General features: G+C 41.3%; 1 protein-coding gene across 1 annotated transcript in view; it reads left to right on the plus strand.

Annotated features, from left to right (window-relative positions):
* The window catches only part of LOC117724633 (solute carrier family 5 member 4), a 45,139-nt gene extending 25,472 nt beyond the window's left edge, over positions 1-19,667 (plus strand). Inside the window, exons 10-15 of the mRNA XM_034524557.2 lie at positions 4,957-5,064; positions 6,193-6,343; positions 9,227-9,395; positions 10,280-10,495; positions 14,684-14,786; positions 16,876-19,667. Coding sequence (XP_034380448.1) covers positions 4,957-5,064; positions 6,193-6,343; positions 9,227-9,395; positions 10,280-10,495; positions 14,684-14,786; positions 16,876-17,090 — 962 coding nt within the window. The 3' untranslated portion in view covers positions 17,091-19,667. The remainder of the gene's footprint in view (positions 1-4,956; positions 5,065-6,192; positions 6,344-9,226; positions 9,396-10,279; positions 10,496-14,683; positions 14,787-16,875) is intronic.
* Positions 19,668-22,227: the final 2,560 nt, after the last annotated feature.

Raw genomic sequence — 22,227 nt, forward strand, 5'->3', positions numbered from 1 at the left:
AACCCACATTTGGGCGGCCACTGTATCCCGGCCCAAGCTGCTGCTCCGGTCTGCGGGTCGGGGTTCAGCAAGAGCGAGGGTGAGGGCAGACTCTACCTAATGTCTGATGTGTCTGATTCGTCTGATCTCAGTCTGATTCTGATCTGTTCTGTCTCTGCCTTTTATATGTCTCACTTCTAAGCCATGCCTCTAAGTTACACCTTTAATCATGCCCTTAGGTCTTGTCTCTAACTCTGATCTCTATACTTCTAAGTCATACTCTTAAGTCACACACCTTTAATCTCACACACCTTTAATCTCAAGGTATCCAACAGCAGTCCACTCTTTTAGGGTGTTATTTCTTCTTTCCATCCTAGAGCTTTCAAGTGTGTAGTTTATTTACTAAGATCTCTCCAAATTTTTAATGTAGGCATTTAGTAAACTTGCTCCTAAGAATCCTCTTCACTGTGTCCCATGGGTGTGGTTATGTTGTGTTTTCATGTTATTCTATTCCTCAAAGGTTTGAACTTATTTCTTAATTTGTCTTCCCCATTTTTCATTTAGCAGTGAGTGGTTGTTCAGTTTCTGCAGGTTCAGAAGCTTTCTGTTGTCTCTGGTGTTATTGGTACCCAGCTTTAATCTCTGATGCTCAGATAGGATGCAAAGGGTTATTTCAGTTTTCTTGTGTTTGTTGAGGCTTGCTTTGTGTCTGAATATGAGGCCAATTTTGCAGAAAGTTCCATGAGCTGCTGAAGAAGGAAGAAGGTGTGTTCCTTTGTGTTTAGTGAAATGTTCTGTAAATATCTGTTGAGTCCAATTGATTTATGATATTGTGTTGGAGGCCGACTTTTAGCAGAAAGCGGCTATCAGCTTTGCAGCCATCTTGAGCCATATACCCTGACATGAGACTTGGATTACAATAGCCTACAACAGCTGAGCACACTCCGATAATCTTGGTTTAGATACCTTGAGATTAAAGGTGCGTGAGATTAAAGCTGTGTGACTTAAGAGTATGATTTAGAAGTATAGAGATCAGAGTTAGAGACAAGACCTAAGGGCATGATTAAAGGTGTAACTTAGAGGCATGGCTTAGAAGTAAGACATATAAAGGGCAGAGGCAGAACAGATCAGAATCAGACTGAGATCAGAGAATCAGACACATCAGACATTAGGTAGAGTCTGCCCTCACCCTCGCTCTTGCTGAACCCCGACCCGCAGACCGGAGCAGCAGCTTGGGCCGGGATACAGTGGCTGCCCAAACGTGGGTTGGCCCGGGCCTCAACATTTTGCCTGGGCTGCGACGTTTTTGGCCGCCCCAACGTGGGGCTAGTGTGGACCCCAACAATATTGTTTAGCTCCAGCATTCTCTGTTTAGCTTTTTGTTTGAATGACTGTCTATTGGTGAGAGTGGGGTATTGAAGTCACCCACTATCAATGTGTGAGGACCAATATGTAATTTAAGTTGTAGTACACACACACACACACACACACACACACACACACACATTGTATCATTATATATTACAGATACTATATGTAGCATATATTATATATATTATATAATTATTATATTTTGTAGTGTGTGCATACACACATACATACTTGGGTGCCCAAGTACTCAGTCCATATATGGTAAGAATTGTGATTTTCTCTTAGAGTTTTCCTTTCGTGAGTATGTAGTACCTACCCCCCCCCAACCACCACCAATCTCCTCTGATTAATTTTGCTTGAAATCTGTTTCATCAGATATTAAAATGGCTACACCAGACTGCTTCTTGTGTCCATTTGCTTGGAGTATACTTTTACGTCCTTTTACCCTGAGGGTGTGTCTATCCTTGATGTCGTGGTGTGTTTCTTGGATGTAGCTGAAAAATGGATGCTGTTTTTAAATCCATTCTGTTAGTCTGTGTTGTTTCATTTGGGGAATTGAGACTATTGATGTTGAGAGTTATCAATGATAACTGGTTCCCATTATTTGGATGTGATGGTGTGGGTGTGTCCCACTCTTGATTGGCTGGTCTAATATTGTTTATTCCTTGTGTTTTCTTAGGTGCACTTAGCCCCTTCAGGTTGAAGTTTTCCTTCTAGTACCTTCTTGTGGATCTAGATTTTTAGATAGATTCGACCTATCTAAATTTGGTTTCATTGTGAAATGTTCTTTCTTTCTCCATCTATTGTCATTGAAAGTTTTGCTAGGTATAATAGTCCGGGCTGGCATCTGTGATCTCTTAGAGTTTGTAGATGATTTGTCTAGACCCTTCTGGCTTTTAGAGTCTCCATTGAAAAGTCAGGTGTTTAGTTCTGCCTTTATATGTTATTTGGTCTTTTTCCCTTGCAGCTTTTAATATTGTTTCCTTATTCTGTATATTTAGTGTTTTGATTATTGTGTGTCCCAGAGAATTACTTTTCTGGTCCAGTCTATTTGGTGCTCTGCATTCTTCTTGTATCTTGATAGCATCTCCTTCTTTAGGTTGGGAAATTTTCTTCTATGATTTTGTTGAAAATTATTTTCTATGCTTTTGTCCTGGGTGATTTTCCCTTTCTCTATTTCTATTATTAATAGATTTGGTCTTTTCATAGTGTTAGTTAGAGTTACTATTGTTATGTGAAACGCCATGACCAAAGCAACTTGGGAGGAAAGAGTTTATTAAGCTTATGTTTCTACATCACAGTTCATCATCATAGGAAGTCAGGACAGGAACTCAAACAGGGCAGGAACCTGGAGGCGGGAGCTGATTCAGAGGTCATGGAGGAGTGCTGCTTACTGGCTTGCTCTTCATGGCTTGTTCAGCTTGCTTTCTTATAGAACCCAGGACCATCAGCCCAGGAATGGAGCCACCCACCATGGGCTGGGCCCTCCCCCATTGATCACTAATTGAGAAAATGCCTTACAGCTGGATCTCATGGAGGCATTTCCTCAACTGAGGCTCCTTCCTCTCTGATGACTCTAGCTTATGTCAAGTTGACATAAAACCAGCCAGCGCACATAGTTTTGCAGATTTCCAGGATGTTTCGTGCCTGAGTTTCTTTTTAAAGATTTAATATTTTCCCTTTCCAACCCATCCATTTCTTCTATCTTGTCTTCAGTGGCTCAACCTCTCTCTTCCATCACTTGTATTCTGTTGGTGAGGCTTTCCTGTGGGGATATTAATCTTATTTCCACTATGATGCCTTGAACTGTTTCCTTCCAGTGTGTGTGTGTGTGTGTGTGTGTGTGTGTGTGTGTGTGTGTGCTGATTTCATTAAGAGACTTATTCATATCCTTTTAAAGGGCTGTTAACATATTCATAAAGGCTATTTTGAAGCCCCTCTCTTGTGCTTCAGGTTTATCACTTTTCAGCGCCTACTGTAGAAGAGTTTCTGGTCTCTAGTGGAGACATATTGCCCTGGCTTTTACCGTGATTTTACACTGCTATCTAGACATCTGAGTTTGAGATGATTGTAATTATTGATTGAATTAACAGATATTAACATCTGTTAGTATCTGTTCTTGTATTTGTTTAGTGGGTGTTTTGTTCCCTGGTTTCTGTTTCCCTCTCAGCTTCTTAGAAAAAAATGGGATGGCTGTGGTTTACCTGATAGGTAATAGGTTATTTCCCCAATGAGCTAATTTAACCCAGATTTATTTATTTATTTATTTATTTATTTATTTATTTATTTATTGGGAAGTTGCACACTTGGGAGAGTTCCCTGGCCCCAAGGACTAAGGCCAGGGAAGTCACCATTGGAAAGGGGTATAGAGGAGGGAGAGAGAAAGAGAGAAGGGGTGCATGCACAGAGGCACAGAGGAGAGAAAAGGAGGAAGAGGAAGGGGAGGAGGGGGAGAAGAAGAAAGAGGAAGAGAAGGGGGAAGAGAAGGAGGAGGGGAGGAAGAAGGAAAAGGAGGAGGAGGAAGAGGAAGAGAAGGGGAAGGGAAAGGGGAAGAAGAAGAAGAAGAAGAAGAAGAAGAAGAAGAAGAAGAAGAAGAAGAAGAAGAAGAAGAAGAAGAAGAAGAAGAAGAAAAAGAGGGTGTCTGGATTATATAGGGAAAAGCCTCTTATGGAAGAGCAGCCCAGTCCCTAGGCTGGGGGTAGGGTATTCCAGGTAGGGACTGAAAGATGCTGGGAGAACCTAGAAACCAGATCTGCTTTGGTATGTAAAATATGCACTTTAGCCCCTTGTCCCAGTGTGAAACAAAACCAAACAATAGGGAGTGCCTCTAAGATCCTGACAGGTGTGGCCACTGGGGTTCTGGATAAAATGGATTTCTATGTTTTCGGGAAATGACAGAGAATGGGAAAGTACTACTGGGGACGGGGCGGGGGGGGGGGGGCAGAGAAGGTCTACCAGAGGGAGGGAATCAGAGCATGTCACCAGTGTCTATCTAGTCCCCTGAGAATGAGGGTGGAGCGAGTGGGAGGTGAGGCTGGAACAGTTGGTCTACTACAGAGATGGGGATGGGAGGGGGGTTAGATTTGGAGCAGAAGAGGGAGAGTGGAGGTTGTCTATCTGATTCACTGGCCTTCAGATTTGGTGGCTGAGTCAGGGGAATGGAATATTGAGGAAGACTCCAAGAGTCACTAGAGATGAGGGCAGCAAAGGGGAAGAGAGACCGTGGCATGTGGTACACTACAGAGCTGGGGGTGAGACAAGGGTACTGGAAAAGAGAGAGTGAAGATCCTCAGATGCTCACCCGGCAGTGCATGTCCACGTAATGCCAGAGGGTGATCATCTGTAAATGGCCCCATCTGCATCATATCGAAGGGACAGTCCTGCCTTGATGAGTCAGTCCATCGGGATCTATGAAAATAAGACAATGACAATGTCATATGCTGGATGAAGAGGTACCAGACCTTTGACATAAAGTTCAAAAAGGTATCTCTATTTCCAGACAAGTGTCTTTCCTCCCACCCGTGAGCTTACCTCTTTCGCCAGCGGTGGCAAACTGTGCCTGCTTGAGTCTTGCTCACTGACCTCACCTCTGGAATATTTCCCCAGATATGGTGGCCTGCGTTGTGCCTTCTGAGTGTGTGAAGCAGTGCGGCGTTGATGTTGGCTGCACAAACTATGCCTACCCGATGCTGGTACTGAAGCTGATGCCCATGGGTAAGTAAAGGCCGAGGCTCACACAGCCTCAGACGCTTGGTCTGTTGATAAGCATAGAAACGAACGGTTGTGATATAACCCTCAGCAATTATTACTTTACATCCATTAATTCAGCTCTTGACAGACATTTCTTGGGCACCTTTCACCTATTGCCATGAGCCTAGACATTCCAGAGATGGACCAAGTGTTTTCTGTCAGAAGCATCTTGACTCTGTAGGCTCAAGACTTTTTTGAAGAAAATCAGGAATGTTTACATTGTCTCTTTCTAATAAAAAGCACCGTTTAACCGTTTAACCACAAACGTACATATCCAGAGGAGTAGAGGTTAATTGTGGGCCAAGGGACACTCAGATGTTTGATATCAAGCTATTAAATATGCATGCACTCACTGAGTACATTATGTCCCAGATACTAGCTTGGGTGCCTGGGAACACTGACAGAGTAGCAAATATACATCCCCCTACCATTTAGAATTCACATTTCGTTCCCTGAGATATAAGACACATTGCAGGCGGGAAGTGAGTCAATTATTAAGATGCTGGGGAGTGACTATGGGGAATGGAGGCCGAGAGAACTGTAGAGAGCTCGGGTGTGAACAGTTGAAAATGTCCGTTAACACTTCATCCTGACACACAGGAACATTCTCAGAATGAAGGGAAGGTAGACCACAGATAGGACACCACATTCCCACGTCCTCTCTTCTAGCAGATGTAACGCTAGAGGGAACGAGAGCGTCAGTTTCCTATAAGGATTAGAAAACTCTTGGTTTTTCCTCTCCGAAAACAGCAGAACCACTAACTAGATTTTTCCACTGAATTTTTGTGTGGTCACGAGACCACCGCAAGGAAAGAGAGCATGGCACAGTTCATTCTATTCTAAAACTAGGTTCCAGAAGCTATCGTCTGCATTTATATTTGGGACTAACTTCCCCACTGTGTGATTTTGAAATCACCAGGAGTTACACAGGAAGCTCCACCTGCATTTGTATTATATGTGTTATTACTGACATCTGCTCAAACAGTCAATGTTCCGGAGAAATCCACTGTCTTGTAGTAACTCTGTATTTTTAGCCTGGCACTCATAGGATAGACATCCACTCTAATCAAAGCTTGCTCCCTCTGACCCCAGGACTTCGAGGCCTGATGCTGTCGGTCATGTTGGCTTCTCTCATGAGTTCCCTGACCTCTGTCTTCAACAGTGCCAGCACCCTCTTCACCATGGACCTGTACACCAAGATAAGGAAGAAGGCAACGGAGAGAGAGCTCCTGATAGCCGGACGGTGAGAGAACCTGGTCTCTCTCTAGAACCCCTCTGAAGAGGGGAAGATGGAGAGATGAACTAGGCTTTGCATATTTTTTCCTTCAGTGAAAATAACCACCAAGCTACAGCAGAAGAGGTGACACTGGGAACAGTTTAACTCGACATCTTTTTACACATCCAAAAATTGAGATCATTTAAATGTAATAGTTGGTTTTGTTTTGTTTTGTTTTCATATTTTAAGTGTTTCAGGTGGTTCATGTTTGTGTGTGGTGTGTGTGTGTGTGTGTGTGTGTGTGTGTGTGTGTTGTTCTGACCTTCTCTTCCCACAACCCCTTCCAATCACATCTTCACAGATTACCACCTACACTTGGGACTTCATCTCTCGGTGTCTCCGTGTATATCACAGGCAAGGATGATAAATGACACTACTGCCGCAAATGAGATGACCAACTTCACACCCATTAAGGATTACATATTAGAAAGGGGCAGACTCAGGTAAGGGACTAGCTCAAGAAGTTGCTTAGAGAGCTATGTCAATCAAGGACTCCCTAAGTGGTCTGGGAACCCTAAAGACAAATGAAGGGGGTAAAATAATCAGGAGGACAGAAAGACACCCCCTTTTTCATTTTGTTTTTTTTTTTTTAAAGAATTATTTATGAATGAGTACACTGTTGCTATCTTCAGACACACCAGAAGAGGACAGAAGATTCCACTACAGATGGTTGTGAGCCACCATGTGGTTGCTGGGAATTGAACTCAGGACCTCTGGAAGAGCAGTCGGTGCTCTTAACTGCTGAGCCATCTCTCCAGCCCTTCCTCTTCATTATTTTCAAGTAGACCCAACATTGTCATAGCATTTTGTAATGTGAGTTAAAATTAATGTATGACACATATACAGAAGACACGGAGAAGGTAATTATACAGTCCAGCGATGCATCTCCAAAGGAACACACATGTAGTTTGTGCACACATTACAAGTGGCAACTATGATCACCCCATTTCTATCACTGTTCCTGTCTTTGCAAAGTTAACCACTGTAACCTTCAATGCTACTAGTTGAGTCATCCTGCTTCAGATGATCAGAAGTATAATATATCCATATACGTATCTTGATATACGGCTTCCCTGAATCACATTATTTTGGTGAGCTTCAGCCGTGTTTTTGAGTACAGTTTGCTCTGTGCTGTATGGCGGTCCACTATTTTGATGTCTCATTACATATCGGCTCTACTGTTTGTGGCCATATTGCGATGGTTCAACTCTCTCAGCACACGTGATCTTCTACTGATGTCAATTATATTACCATGCAATAACTTTTCATTCTTGGCCTTCTCAGATTTATGGTTGTGTGGAATGTGGGGGAGAGTGAGTCTTAAAGGAAAAAAAAAACTGATTATGACTTAGGAAAAAATAGATTGGTAGGATTAATTCTAAGTGTGGCTATGGTGGTAAGACATTAGATCAATTGCTTTCCTTTTCTCGTTATAAATTTTAAGCGATATAGAGTATATTTTCAATAATGAAAACAAGCTGTCACTTACCTGTGAAGCATCACCTCACGGTCATTCCACCGCTTCTGGCTACTTAGAAGAGAAACCAGGCTCCTTTTCTTCTCCTCTCCCTGTGGCTTTGTCACTGTGGTTTTGGATAGGAGCACACTCTCAGAGACTACTGATGAGGGCAGTGTTTATACAGACCACTCTTGAAGGGCACTGCCTGTTTTCTTTGGAAGGTGATATCAAGAGGAAGTCAACACTATTTACACATTTTTCTTTGCTTTACAGAAGCTTTACTAAATCAAACACTTAGAGATGGAAACCTTGATGGGCCTCACTTGGTCCAGATCTTAACTAGGTAAAGGCCATAGGAGAAGAGAATAGAAAAGCATCGTTGTTTTGTTTTCTTTTTGTTTGTTTTGTCTTCCTGGGCTGGTATTCAAGATACACCGATCCCACCAGTCAAGACATGATCTTGGACACAATTCTCTTTTAAGTGTCAAATGGCAAAGTACTACCTGTTTCTTCTGTCTTATCGAATGTCTGTCTCCCAAGATGCAAACGTGGAAAGCTACACACACAACAAAAATACTTGCTTCGTGTAAGCAAGCAGTGGCTCTTGTTGAGAAGGTAGATTAAAAACAGCAACAGTGGGTGAGATGGTAATCAGAACACATTGTATGAAAGAAATCTTCTTCCAGTAAAGAGAAACATAGAAAGCCAAAAGAGATAGAAGTTAGCCAGAACGAAAAGGTGGATGTGACCTTGTGAAAAGTGTTAGGATCTCTTCCCGTGGGTGTGGCACCTAAGCAAAGTCTCCTGTGGGCATGGCACTTGAGGGAAATCCGGAAGTGGGGGCAGGGATGGCTCTGTGGGGCAAGAACAGTGAGACCATCCTGTATATCAGGTGTGTGGCAGCTTTGCTAAATTTTCCCACTTGCTCTCCCCAGAGCTCTCTCTCTCTCTCTCTCTCTCTCTCTCTGGGAAAAGAGAGAGGCTGTTTCAATCCTCACGAACAGAAACTCATTTTGTTTTCACTAGCCCAGAAAAAAGATAAAAACTGGATTCTACTTTACTATACAAATAACTACTGATTAAGAAAACTAATACAGCATTTCTGCGATGTATGCATTGTACCAAGGAATTATTAAGCAACAACTGACATTTGACTGTCTTTATGAAGAACCATTAATCTCAGATGAAGCCTTTATGACGGGTGTAGATAAGTATTGTTGGCATTGAACTAATAGGTAATTAGCATGAACCCTTAGCACTGGTTTATAGCAGGTCAAGAAACAGTTTTGTTTTGAAAACGAATGAACGGCATGAGGATAATTTCAAGAACTCAACAGATATGCCGATGGTGCTGTTGTCTACTGTCTAAATTCTTTTTTTTTTTTTTACAGGCTGTTTGTCTCTGTGCTAATTGTCACCAGCATCTTGTGGGTCCCCATAGTAGAAGTATCTCAAGGTGGACAGCTGATCCATTATACAGAAGCAATTTCGAGCTACCTCGGGCCCCCCATTGCAGCTGTATTCCTGGTTGCCATCTTCTGTAAAAGAGTCAATGAACAAGTATGTGAAAAACAGGGAAGTTTTTCCCTGCCAGTCACTGGCATCACAAGATACTTTCTTGCTGTTCCGTGTGTATGCTCCAGGCCCATCTCAGTTTCTACTGTGATCATTATAATGTCTGATCCTTACTATAAAGTGGGAAGATACTTGACCTTGTGGTCCCCGTTAAGAGGACAGACGTCACATGTATTATAAAATGCCACATGCACAGCACAGTGCTGGTGAACACCAGTTCAGGAGACAAACTGTCAGTATCCCATCAAGACCCTAATATTGTGATCTAAAGTAAATCCACTCTGTCCAGTGAAGATGATAATAGAACCTATTTCTAATAGTTGTTACGGAGATTAGATACTTTTTGAAATAGTCCAAAATTAAAGTATGTTCGTTGCTATTGTGGTGCGGATGGTTAATCTTTTTACTTTGTAGGTTGGATCCCTTAAATGTGTTTCTAGGTATTTATTATATAAATGCCATTCTCTGGCAAGTTAATAGTCCTTAGTGTTTAGTGATTCCCAGCTCTTCAAATTGCATAACGTGATTCACAGTCCAACTTGTTCTACAAAACAAAGCACAAGTTTTTATTCTCCACATAAAAGTCAGGAAACTTTTCAGCTTGGACCACCAATGACAGTAGAGCCCTGTAGGACATGCAACAATGTAACAATATTTCAGGGCCACAGGTGGTGCCTCTCACTGTGGACATGCAACAGTGTAACGATATTTCAGGGCGATAGTGGTGCCTCCCACTGACAGCTTGGGTTTGACATTTTCCCTGTTTGTTGGCCCTCAGCTGAGAAAACAGCAGTAGTTAACTGCGACTTATTTGAATGAGCGTCTCATATTTCCTAAACACTCTTGTGTTCTCCTTTTGTTTTTACCAGGGAGCCTTCTGGGGTCTGATGGTTGGACTGGTGATGGGCCTTATCCGTATGATCGCAGAGTTTTCTTACGGGACGGGGAGTTGCCTGGCTCCCAGCAGCTGTCCCCAGGTCATCTGTGGAGTGCACTATCTGTACTACGCCATCATCCTTTTCTTCGTGTCTATATTGGTTATCCTGGGAGTTTCCTACTTAACAAAACCCATTCCCGATGTGCATGTAAGTGACACACTAACCAGGAATCATTTGCTTTTAAAACTCACATAAGGGCAACGTTGGCTACTGCTAGGCTAATGGCATTGTTGAACTATTAGACTTAAGAACCTAAGAGATGATCAGTTGTCCAACTAAACAGTTCAATCGTGTGTGTGTGTGTGTGTGTGTGTGTGACACAACAGTATATTAATAAGAGGCTAAGAAATGAGTGTATATTTTTAAGGCCAGTGAGATGCCTGCATGGGTAAAGGGGCTTGCTGAGCAAGCCTGGCACCTTGAGTTCAATCCCTTGGACCAACAGAAAAGTGGAAGGAGGGCACTGACTCCACAAAATCGTCCTCTTAACTGCCTTGTGTGCCTATGAATGCACACACAAACACACATTGCACAGAAATAGTAAAAAAAAGAAAAAAAGAAAAAACAACACATCGAACAGATATAGATAGTAAACACATACACATCACACAGATATAGCAAACACATATACACACCACACAAATATAGTAAGAAAACAAAGCACATACTATTTCAAAATGATACAGTTGAACAGCATATTTGCGCCATTGTTATGGATAGACCTGTCATCTCTGCTGGACCTCTCTGGGGTTGAGTAGAAATTCAGTTCCATTGTGAAGGCCAATATAAATATGTTTTTTTTTTTTTAAAGACCACAGGGTAATAGCAATCAAGAAAAGAAAAAAACAGAACAATGAGGTACATCTTTGTATTTCAGGCTGATAAAAAGTGCTTAATATTACTAATATAAAACAATAAAGATTTAGTAAAATTTCAGCATCCAAAAATTATTGGTAAATGCATGGGAATTTGTGCCTGGCAGGTGTGCAGTCTTGAGGTATTTAATAGTCGCTAATTCTCATAATTTATGAGCCGCTGATCTCAATTTTAGGAACTGGTATGAAGACACTTGTACAGCTAGGAAAAAATATATGTATCAGCATTTTCTGTGCAGACGTTATCAACTGGAAAACTGGGAATATTGGAGTGAAACCGAAATTGCCATCACTAATTAAATAAGTCTGTAATAATAGTGCTGAAAAATAGTATGCAGGCACCTGAAGGCAGTTTATTACTTGCTTGGAGAATTCAGTGGGAAAAGAGCATACAGAAAAAATATGGGATTTTATAATATCACTTGTGGTACATAATTCAAATAGGTGTGTGTGTGTGTGTGTTTGTGTACATGCACACACATCTCCACATGCAGACAAAAACATACAGATACACAACTGAAATTTTCAACACCATTGTTTCTGGCACAGTAGCAGATAATATGAAAGCCAAGCAAATGTTTATTATTTTGTCATCTATATGTAATAAACAATATTAGTATGTAAATGTATATTATATTTTATACATTATACATTACAGGTTATGTTTACATATTACTTATTAGCTGCAGTATGTAATATGTACATATAATACATTTACATACTAACATTGTTTATTAGTAACATATCCATGCATTATATAACCTTTTACATATTTTCTATCCATCACTCAATCTTGTTTGCCTTTTTTAAGGAGGGGCCAGAAAATGACGTGCAGAGCCGAAACTCCATGCCTAGGGTTGCAAAATTACTTTACCAATGACATGCCATCAGAACTCATAACTAAATGTTTACACTGAGTATTGAATATTGACTGAGTGAGCACGAGGAAATGTCACAGTTCCCAAACCAATAAAAATAAGATTGAATTCCTTTCTGCTAACATAAATAACCATGATTTATTATTGATTTTTCTTTATAAAACTTTTGTCTAGAGTTCCAGTGAGACTATTTAATTTATATTTTGTTTTATGTCTATGAAGAGTTGAACTCTGAAAGCAGGTGTGTAAATATGACAGGTAAGTCATAGGTAGTCATGTGCAGTGTTGTGGACCACACCTACTAAAGCAATACTGATATATCCTGGGACAGAAGCTTTGAGGCAAGTGTGTGGTAGCCCAAATTAGAACAGGATTCAAGAAGTCTCAAGGAGATAGCTTTACTGAAAAAGGAGAGGGCATGATGTTGCCTTAATCCCAGCCCTCAGGAGGCAGAGGCAGACGGGGCTCTGTGAGTTCAAGGCCAACCTGGTCTACATAGCATCTTCCACACAAGCCAGAGATACGTAATGAAAGCTTGTCTCAAAAAAGAGAGAAATGCAAAAAACATGGCTGAAGCCTCTGGCACTCTGGCAAGGTGTCCCAGCACTGATGTAAAAGCATGTGCCTACGAATAAGAGCCAATAGCAAATTTCAGTAGTGCTGCATAAAATAATATGTTAATAATAATATAATAATAGTTAATGCTCATATCATATTAATATAATATGATAGTGAAGTGTAACTTGGAGAATGTGATGGGTTATGAACCTATGGACATTTGGATCAATTTTCTCCAAATAGCCTTGGGGTGTGTCTTATTTATCCATTGTATCCAATGGATACTTCTTGCATGTATGGTAAAAAAAAAAAAAAAAAAAAGAATACATGACAACACATATTCCTTATATTTTCAAAAGTGTTACTCAATAAAAAAATCAGGGGAATCTTGATCATATAAATGATTGCCAAAATTCTATAAAACTTAAAATTTTAAAATAACAATGGTGAGGCAAGATAAGAAAGGAATGTGTGATTACATTTGGAATTCAAGGACTGAACACGGATAGCTGCCTAAACACAACAGATCCAGAAATAGAACTTATGGTATGTCAAATGACAAATGGAAATCCCCAGTCACCACAGATTAGGAAAGGGAACAGGGAGGGAGGAAGGTGGGATAACAGTTTCCAACACAGACGATCAGAGAAATGGCTTCCTGCATTCTGCAGAACAGTGAGCTGGCGATTCTTCACAACAGTTTGTCATGTGTCTCATAAGGAAATGGAGGAAAAGGGATTTGCAGGCTTCCAACCCACTCACTAAAGGAAATGCTTATTCCCTTGATTTGCTGATTACATGTTGCATGTATGTGCCAAGTTAGTGCTCTGTGGCATATAAATATGTATAATTATTATGTGTCGGGTAAAACTTTTTAAGCTAGGAATGATGGTGCACCAGCAGCTGGGGGATGGAGGCAAGAAGATCAGAAGATCAAGGGCATCAAAAACTGCACAGCGAGTACAAGGTCAACCTGGCTACATGAGGCCCTATGTAAAATCAATAGATAAATAGGTAGATAGACAGACAGACAGATGGACAGATGGATAGATAGATAGATAATAGAGAGATAGATACATATGATAAATAAATAATAGAGAGATAGATGATAGATATAGATGATGATAGAGACATAGATACAGATGATAGATATAATAGATGATAGATAGTACATATGATAAATGGTAAAGAGATACATGATAGATAGATAGATATAGGTGGATGATAGAAAGATGGTAGCTATGATAAATGCTAAATATGATAAATAGATGTGATAGATTGATAGATAAAATGATATATGATAGATAGATACATGATAAATATGATAGATAATAGATGTCATACATTGATAGATATGATAGAAAGATAGATTAGATAGATAGATAGATAGATAGATAGATAGATAGATAGATAGGATAGACAGACAGATGCAAAAGGCAATCTCTAGCCAGATTAGAAATAACAATGACGTTACTATTAACAGTTACACAGTAGGGACAATGAGATAACAATGACATCACTACTGACAGTTACACAGTAGGGACAATGAGATAACAATAACATCACTACTGACAGTTACACAGCAGGGACAATGAGATAACAATGACATCACTACTGACAGTTACACAGTAGGGACAATGAGATAACAATGACATCACTACTGACAGTTACACAGTAGGGACAATGAGATAATGATATCACTATTGACAGTTACACAGTAGGGACAATGAGTAAAGCCATAGTGTCATTTACTAGGTTGATATGCTTTTCTGAAAGTAAGAGTTTTGAGAAATCTTGAGTTTTTAAATGTTACCCAAAGGAATTAAAAACAGAAATGTTTTTTAAAAATGGTTTCACGCATTTTGGAGAGTGTGATATGGCAGGTGGACCTCCCATTACAATCTGTAATACTATACCACGCAGCCTGCTTTTAAAAAAAAAAAAATTATAAAAAAACGAGAGTATTATTCAGTGTTTGCAAACGTGTGTGCCTTTTGCTAATGCTCTCTGTGGCCTCTGCTCAGCTGTACCGCCTGTGCTGGACTCTTCGGAACAGTAAGGAAGAAAGAATCGATTTAGATGCAGAAGACAAGGAGGAGAATGGAGCTGACGATAGAACTGAAGAAGGTAACAAACATCTCCCTTCCATATTGGTTTTCATGGCTTAGTGTGGATTTGTATATACACTATTAATTAAAATAGAATTACTTCACTTCCCTCTTGTAATTCCTCCCTGTAGCTCCTCCCAATCCCTCTCCCTCCAATTCCTCTCATAAATTCTAGCCTCTTTTTCATTAATTAATATTGTTACATAAATATCTAGGTGTATTCACAAATATACACAAAAATACAGCCCGCTAAGTCTGTTTCTGTTGTGCATGTATGGTTTCAGGGCTGACAACTTTGTATTGCATAACCATTTAGGGAGTTCATCCCTAGAAGAGGCTAATTCTCCTTTGCCAGTCATTAGTTGCCTGTAGTTTTTTATCTAGCAATGTGACATGATGAGAATTTTTCCCTTCCGTGTTAACAAATCTATTGATATTGTTGTTGCACTTGTCTTGTTTATATAGCCTGTGCTGGCTACTTTTATGTTAACCTAGACACAAACTAGAATCATCAGGGAGGAGGGAGCCTCACTTGAGAAAACACCTCCATAAAATAGGGCTGAAGGCAAACCTGTAGCACATTTTCTTAGTGATTAATGGGGGAGAGCCCAGTTCGTTGTAAATGGTGCCACCCCTGGGCTGGTGGTCCTGGGTTCTGTAAGAAGTCAGGCTAAGCAAGCCAAGAGGTGCAAGCCAGGAAGCAGCATCCCTCCGTGGCCTCTGCATCAGCTCCTGCCTCCAGGTTCCTGCCTTGTTTTGAGCTCCTGTCCTGACTTCCTTCAATGATGGACTGGTACCCTCAAGTGTAAGGCATATAAATCCTACCCACCCACCTCACCCCAACTTGCTATCTGGTCATGGGGTTTCATTGCAGCAATAGAAACCCTAAGATGCAGCTATTTCTGTGAAAGAACATTTCACAGCAGACTTCCTGGTATTCTGGCTCTTATGATCACTATAACCCCTCTTCTAAGATGTTCCCTGAGCCATAGACAGAGAAGCTTGGCTTGCCCTCTACCGTGTATCAGGTTGTGGTTTCCTGTAATGACATCATGTACTGCAGAGATAAGCTTCTTTGACAAGGGATGGCACCTGCATTAAATCTGGTTCCAACAATTATCCAGTTCTCAAGAAGTTGTCATTTTTATAAAAAAAAAAAAAAGAAGAAGAAGAAGAAGAAGAAGAAGAAGAAGAAGAAGAACATTAAACTCTCCACCAGTCCAATAATGAAGATAACTTGCTAGATATAAAGTCTATCCATCCATTCAGATACACAGGCATCTTTCTGTTACTATGTCCATCCATTCAGATGTCCATCCATTCAGATACACAGGTCTTTCTGTTACTATGTCCATCTACTCAGATACACAAGCATCTTTCTGTTACTATGTCCATCCATTCAGATGTCCATCCATTCAGATACACAGGCATCTTTCTGTTACTATGTCCATCTACTCAGATACACAAGCATCTTTCTGTTATTAGGTGCTGAGATGATGTTCAGTTACTTGTTAACGGCTCTATCTTGTGATTAAGTATCTAACCTCAACTCCTCTCTAGCCTCATTTCTTACTATTCTTTCTAATAGTCCCATAGCAGGAGAGAGGCATCAGCTTTCTTTGCATACACCAAGATTCTAGGATATTATCACAAAGACTCCTTAGGATATTCTCATGAGGCAGATTATTGGAATCCTTGCCACCAATTGTGAAAACTGGTATTGCAATAAAGTTTTAGGTTTTTTAAAAGTGGATTTAAGATCAATTTTTCTTCTTTTAAGTTGTCTATCAATTCTACAGTATGTTTAAATGGATCTCTAAATGGTCTTATTCTTTCAAGTTCAGAAACCCATTGTGTACTGAGGCTAGTAAAGGCTCGGCAGTATTGTATGCAAATGCCTCCCCACATTACCCCAACTTCGTCTCTTATTTTCATTTACCTTTGGGGGGATTTTTTTTTTTCAGATCTTATATAGTCAAATGTATAAATATTTTTACATGATCCTTCCAGCTCTTATAAAAATTGTAATCATCGTTTACAGACATCCACATAGCGTGGATGAGGCGTTCTACCCATCTTTGATGCTAGCTTATCTTTCTTGGTTCCAGACCAAACCGAGAAACCTCGTGGATGTCTCAAGAAGGCTTGTGACCTATGCTGTGGTTTGCAAAGAGCTGAACCCAAGCTGACTAAAGAGGAGGAAGAAGCACTGAAGGAGAAGCTGACAGACACAACCGAGAAGCCCTTCTGGCGGACAGTCGTGAATGTCAATGCCATTGTCCTCTTGGCAGTGGCGGTTTTTTTCTATGGCTATTTTGCCTGAACTCGAGCTCACCCACGGCAATATTGGTTAAGCAAAGGATCGTTTTATGAGTTTTCATTTTTTACTTTATCATCTTACAAAAGGAACATTAGCGATTGGTAATTTTATCTAATAAGGTAACGTCAAACTTGATTTTTTTGGAGGGGTCCTCCCTCCATGTAAATAAAATAGAGCTTATAATTTATAAGACACCAAAGTGACTTCCTGTAAGTATTGTGATTTAGGCAAAGGGCCCAAAATCCTTGGCTTCTACTTTTAGGAAATATAATTATCAACTGAGATTTTAGAGATTTAAGAAGTATGATGTGTTGATTTCCTATATGTGTGGTGGAAGCATTACCACAACCAAGTCAACCAGCACATCCATAACCTAGCACAGTCACTCTTATGTACTACACACGAAAAAAAAAAAAAACTGTTCAATCTCTTCTTAGCATGTCTAAAACACACAGTGCATCCTTATTATCCATAGGCACAACAGCTGTGTATTATTAAATCTCCATAATGTATCCATCTTACAATGAAACACCTGCACCCGGTCACCAACATCTCTCCTTTGTCCCACTGGAAAGCACGCTGCTCTAGAGTATTCTGTGCTGCTGCAACAAACACAAAATGTCAGGAATTCTAGAGAGTGGGGATTTGGGAGGTTTTTTGTTTGTTTTGTTTTGGTTTTGTTGTTCTTCAGAAGCGACAATATTTAGGAGACAGAATCTGGAGGGGAAATTTTGCTACGTCATTCCATGGCTGTCGAGAGCTGAAGGGGAAGAAAGAAATCCAAATTTGTCTCTCTATTAGGAACCTACTCTTGCAACAATGCTAATTCATTCCTGAGGGGAGAGCCCTCAAGTGCTGGTTACTTTGTAGCGGCCCCTCCTCTTGGCCCTGACACTGGGAATTGGGTGTTTAACACATGAATGCTGGAGGATTGGAGGATCTATTCAACTACAGAATTCTACCCCATTCCCTTTACGTTCAAATTGTATCGATTTCACACTCTGGTGACACCAAAGGTCTCAGTTTGTTTGCAGAATGACTCAGAAGTTTAAAAAAAAAAAAAAAAAAAAAAAAAAAAAAAAAAAAAGCTTATCTAAATCAGATATGAATGAGACTCACAGCATAATCCATTCTAAAAACAACCCCCTGCTGTCATCCTGGAAAACCAGACACGCTACTTCCAAAGCACAATGGTAGAGTGAGCATGGGATAGATACTCTCATTTCAAAAGGGACACAGGACAAGAAGAAGGGAGTCACTGGTCCCTAGTTGGTCTTAAGCCCATGAGGTAATGGCTTTTGACTTTATGCCTTGCTTCTCAGGCACACTAGGGCAGAGGCTAGGCCTCCAGGGCCTCAGCGACTTTGACTCAATTATGTCTGTATCCTCTAGAAATACAACCATCCATGGGGATCTATGTAGAAAGATGATGACACCTACACTGTTTGTGATGTCCTAAGATACCAGCCATTGCCGTCCCTTTGAAATCAACTTACTTAGTCCAACCCACATTGGGAGAAGGGACTACACTTGGACATAAAGGAAAAAGAACAGACTATTGGAGTCGTTCTTAGAGGCTGTGAGGCACAGCAGCAACACTCAAATTAGCCTATGAAGAAAACAGAATGGAAATAATAAATTGTTGGGAGCCGACTTTTAGCAGAAAGCAGCTATCAGCTTTGCAGCCATCTTGAGCCATATACCCTGACATGAGACTTGTTTTACATCAGCGTACAACAGCTGAGCACACTCTGATAATCTTGGTTTAGATACCTTGGGTGTGTGAGATTAAAGGTGTGTGACTTAAAGGTATGATTTAGAGATCAGATTTAGAGACAAGACCTAAGGGCATGACTTAAAGGCGTGACCTAAAGGCATGGCTTAGAAGTGAGACAGATAAAAGGCAAGAGGCAGACAGGAGAGTTCAGAATAATTTGGAGTAACAGATTCAGACACTAGGAGTAGACATTAGATACTCGGAAGAGAACAACAGGAGTACAACTGGGAACTAGGAACTCAAGACATGGTACTTGGACTAGGAAGAGAGACTGAAGAATAAACGGGATTGAATCACACTCTGTCTGGTCTCCATTCTTTGAGTCCATCCTCACTCACTCTCTTGCTGAACCCTGACCCTCGGACCGGAGTGGCAGCTTGGGCCGGGATACAGTGGCCGCCAAGTGTGGAGTGGAGAGGGCCGCAACATTTTTGGCTGCCCAAAGTGGGGCAGCTCAGGCCTCAACAATAAATAGTTTTCAGTAAGTGGTTGAATAAACCGGGTGTGGCATATGCATACAGGGTGATAAAACAAAGTAATATGGATGGATTACAAGCCTTATGTAAAGGGGGGAAACTATACATCTGTTTCAGTGATGTTATAGATGGGTCAAAAATAACCTATAATGTCAGTGATCAGAGGCCTGTCCTTGGGGACACTAACTGAAAAAAGCAATGTGAATATTGGGGCAGGAAGTGTGCTGTAAATGTTGATGGGGCTGCAGGCCATGGGAGAGCATGCCTTTGTAAAGATTCACACTGAACTGTACAGTTAAGGTATGTGAATGCCACTGTTTATATTGTTTCGATAAAAAAAATTTTTTAAAGCAAAAAATAAACACAAAATTGATTTTATTCCTACAAAGCAAACAACCAACACCAGATTATTTTCTATCAGTGTTCTGATATAAAAAGAATAGTGAAGACTGGCTTTTGAGAAGGTCAAAAAAATTGTCCATCAGTAAGCTATCAGCAAGACATCTGTAGTGGAGAGAATAGAGAATTGTAGGTAAATATGTAAGTTTCTAGATGAAATAAGGATGATAATGATGGTTATCTCATGGTACTCGCATCTCCAATACACTGATGTAGGTCCCTTGTTCCGGAGGGTGTCCCTCGACGATCTCCCAGCTGGTGACAGGGTGAGAGCAGGGAGGGTTCGCTACTGTCTCAGCCTGAGTCTCCACTGCCTGTAGGTCACCAGCCAGGCCTAATGTGGGAGGTGGGGCCAAAGAACACAGGGTGCCAGCAGAAGGGGAGATTGCCTGCCTCTGCTCACTTGCTCGCTGCCACTGTCTCGCTCACTGCTGTCACTGACCAATCTCTCCCAGGTGCTGTACCTGTTTCTTTACGCTGAGCCAATAAGAAGCCGGCTAGTTGGCAAGGAGGTAGCTTGGTGTCCCAGGAAGGTTCCAGGAGAGCAGATCTCTCCCCAAGTGTTACAGCTCTTGTGACAGAAACTCTCGGACACCAGGATGATTCTTGAGCACTTTACTTCCCCTAAATAGAGCCCTTATATACAGTTTCAGGGTGGGTTAGGGTCTGGCAGCAGATAATGCCTATTGGCTTGGTCTGAGAGCTTGGAGATACCTCATCTGCATGTGGGAGAGCCTGAGGTGCTGTTCCTCATGACTGATGGTCATAGACCTCTCTGTGGGAGGGGTTGTTGGAGGGCTGAAGCAAAATGAAAAAAACCAGGGCCTGGGAGCAGAGCTGAACCCCTGCCGTCCAGTAAGGTTCTGGGGTTCCAAGCTCATGCTCGACCAAGCACCCAGCTGCTTCTCACAGCCCACTGCCCCACACACTGAGGTCTTCTGGTGCAACTAGGCTTCACCAATAGCCTCTCATAAGCTCTCTTCATGGTGCCAAGTCTCAATTTTTTTGCATAACCCCTTCAGTCCTGGGCCATCAATTGCAGTTGGGGCTGCACCTTCACCAATGGCCTTCCATGGCCTTTCACAGTGCCAAGCCTCAGCTGCTCTTCATGGCCCCTTCATGCCTTCAAAACCAGCACCACCTGGGTGACTCTTACATATTATCAAGTCCAACCTTGGCTATCTCTGCAACACAGCTTCTTTGTGCTCTCAGAAAACACTTCCCAAAAGATTTCACCTAAGTGATGCTGGTCTTTTTTTAATCACTGCTAATTCCTTAGCTCCAGCTAACCAGCATCAATTGCCCCAGTAGTTTCCTTTTCCTCTTGACTCTAAAGCCAGAGGCACATGGCCGAAGCTGCCGAGTTCGGAAGACAGCTCAGCAGCTAGAATCTTGCTGGTCTTGCAGATGATCTGAGTCTCATTCCCAGCACTGCCTACGGTTGCTTACAACTGCAGGTTCAGAGGGTGTGACACATTATGTACATACCTTTACACAGTCCCTTACACACAAAGATATACCTCTAAATAATATATATATATACATACATATATATGGTGATATTGAGTGTATACATGTGAACATGTATGAAACATGCAAACAGATCATTTTGGGCAAATACTTGTAGTTGATAAAAGTATAAAAGCCTTTCATGGGCTCACTAGTTCCTTGAGCAGAAGAAAATGTGTAGAAAAGATATTATGGGTGGAGCAGCCTACGACAGGATTCTTCTGGTTTCCACCAGTGCCCAAAGCTAACCCTATGCCATAGCTCTCAGCACCCCAATCCCTCCTGGAGAGAGCTGGTCTCCCAGGAGTGCTGACACACCTAAGATCATAGATGAGACCACCACTACTGCTCCAACACCCGGCCCAAGTGGGACCTGGCTGGAGCCCACAGGACACAGGAACCTCCGAGCAGCCTGGGACAGGATCCTTCCAGTTTCCATCTGGACCCCGGAGCTGACCCTGAGCTCTCCATACCCAAATCCTTCCCAGAGAGAGCTGGTCTCCCAGGAATGCTGACACACCTAAGACCACAGGCTCACAGGCTCACAGGAGGAACAAGCTACAGTCAGAGACAGCAAGACCAACTAACACAAAAGATAACCAGATGGTGAGAAGCAAGTGCAAAAACATAAGCAACATAAACCAAGGCTATTTGGCATCATTAGAACCCAGTTCTCCCACCACAGCAAGCCCTGGATACCCCCAATACACTGGAAAATCAAGATTCTGATTTAAAATCACATCTCAGGATGATGATAGAGGACCTTAAGACGGATATAAATAACTCTCTTTAAAAAAATATAGAACACAGGTAAACAGGTAGAAGCCCTTAAAGAGGAAACACATAAATTCCTTAAAGAAATACAGGGACACACAACCAAACAGAAGAAGGAATTGAACAAAACCATCCAGGATCTAAAAATGAAAATGGAAACAATAAAGAAATCACAAAGATTTCTTTACCCTGGAGATAGAAAACC

Source organism: Arvicanthis niloticus, chromosome 20, assembly GCF_011762505.2.
Source record: "Arvicanthis niloticus isolate mArvNil1 chromosome 20, mArvNil1.pat.X, whole genome shotgun sequence".
NCBI lineage: Eukaryota > Metazoa > Chordata > Mammalia > Rodentia > Muridae > Arvicanthis > Arvicanthis niloticus.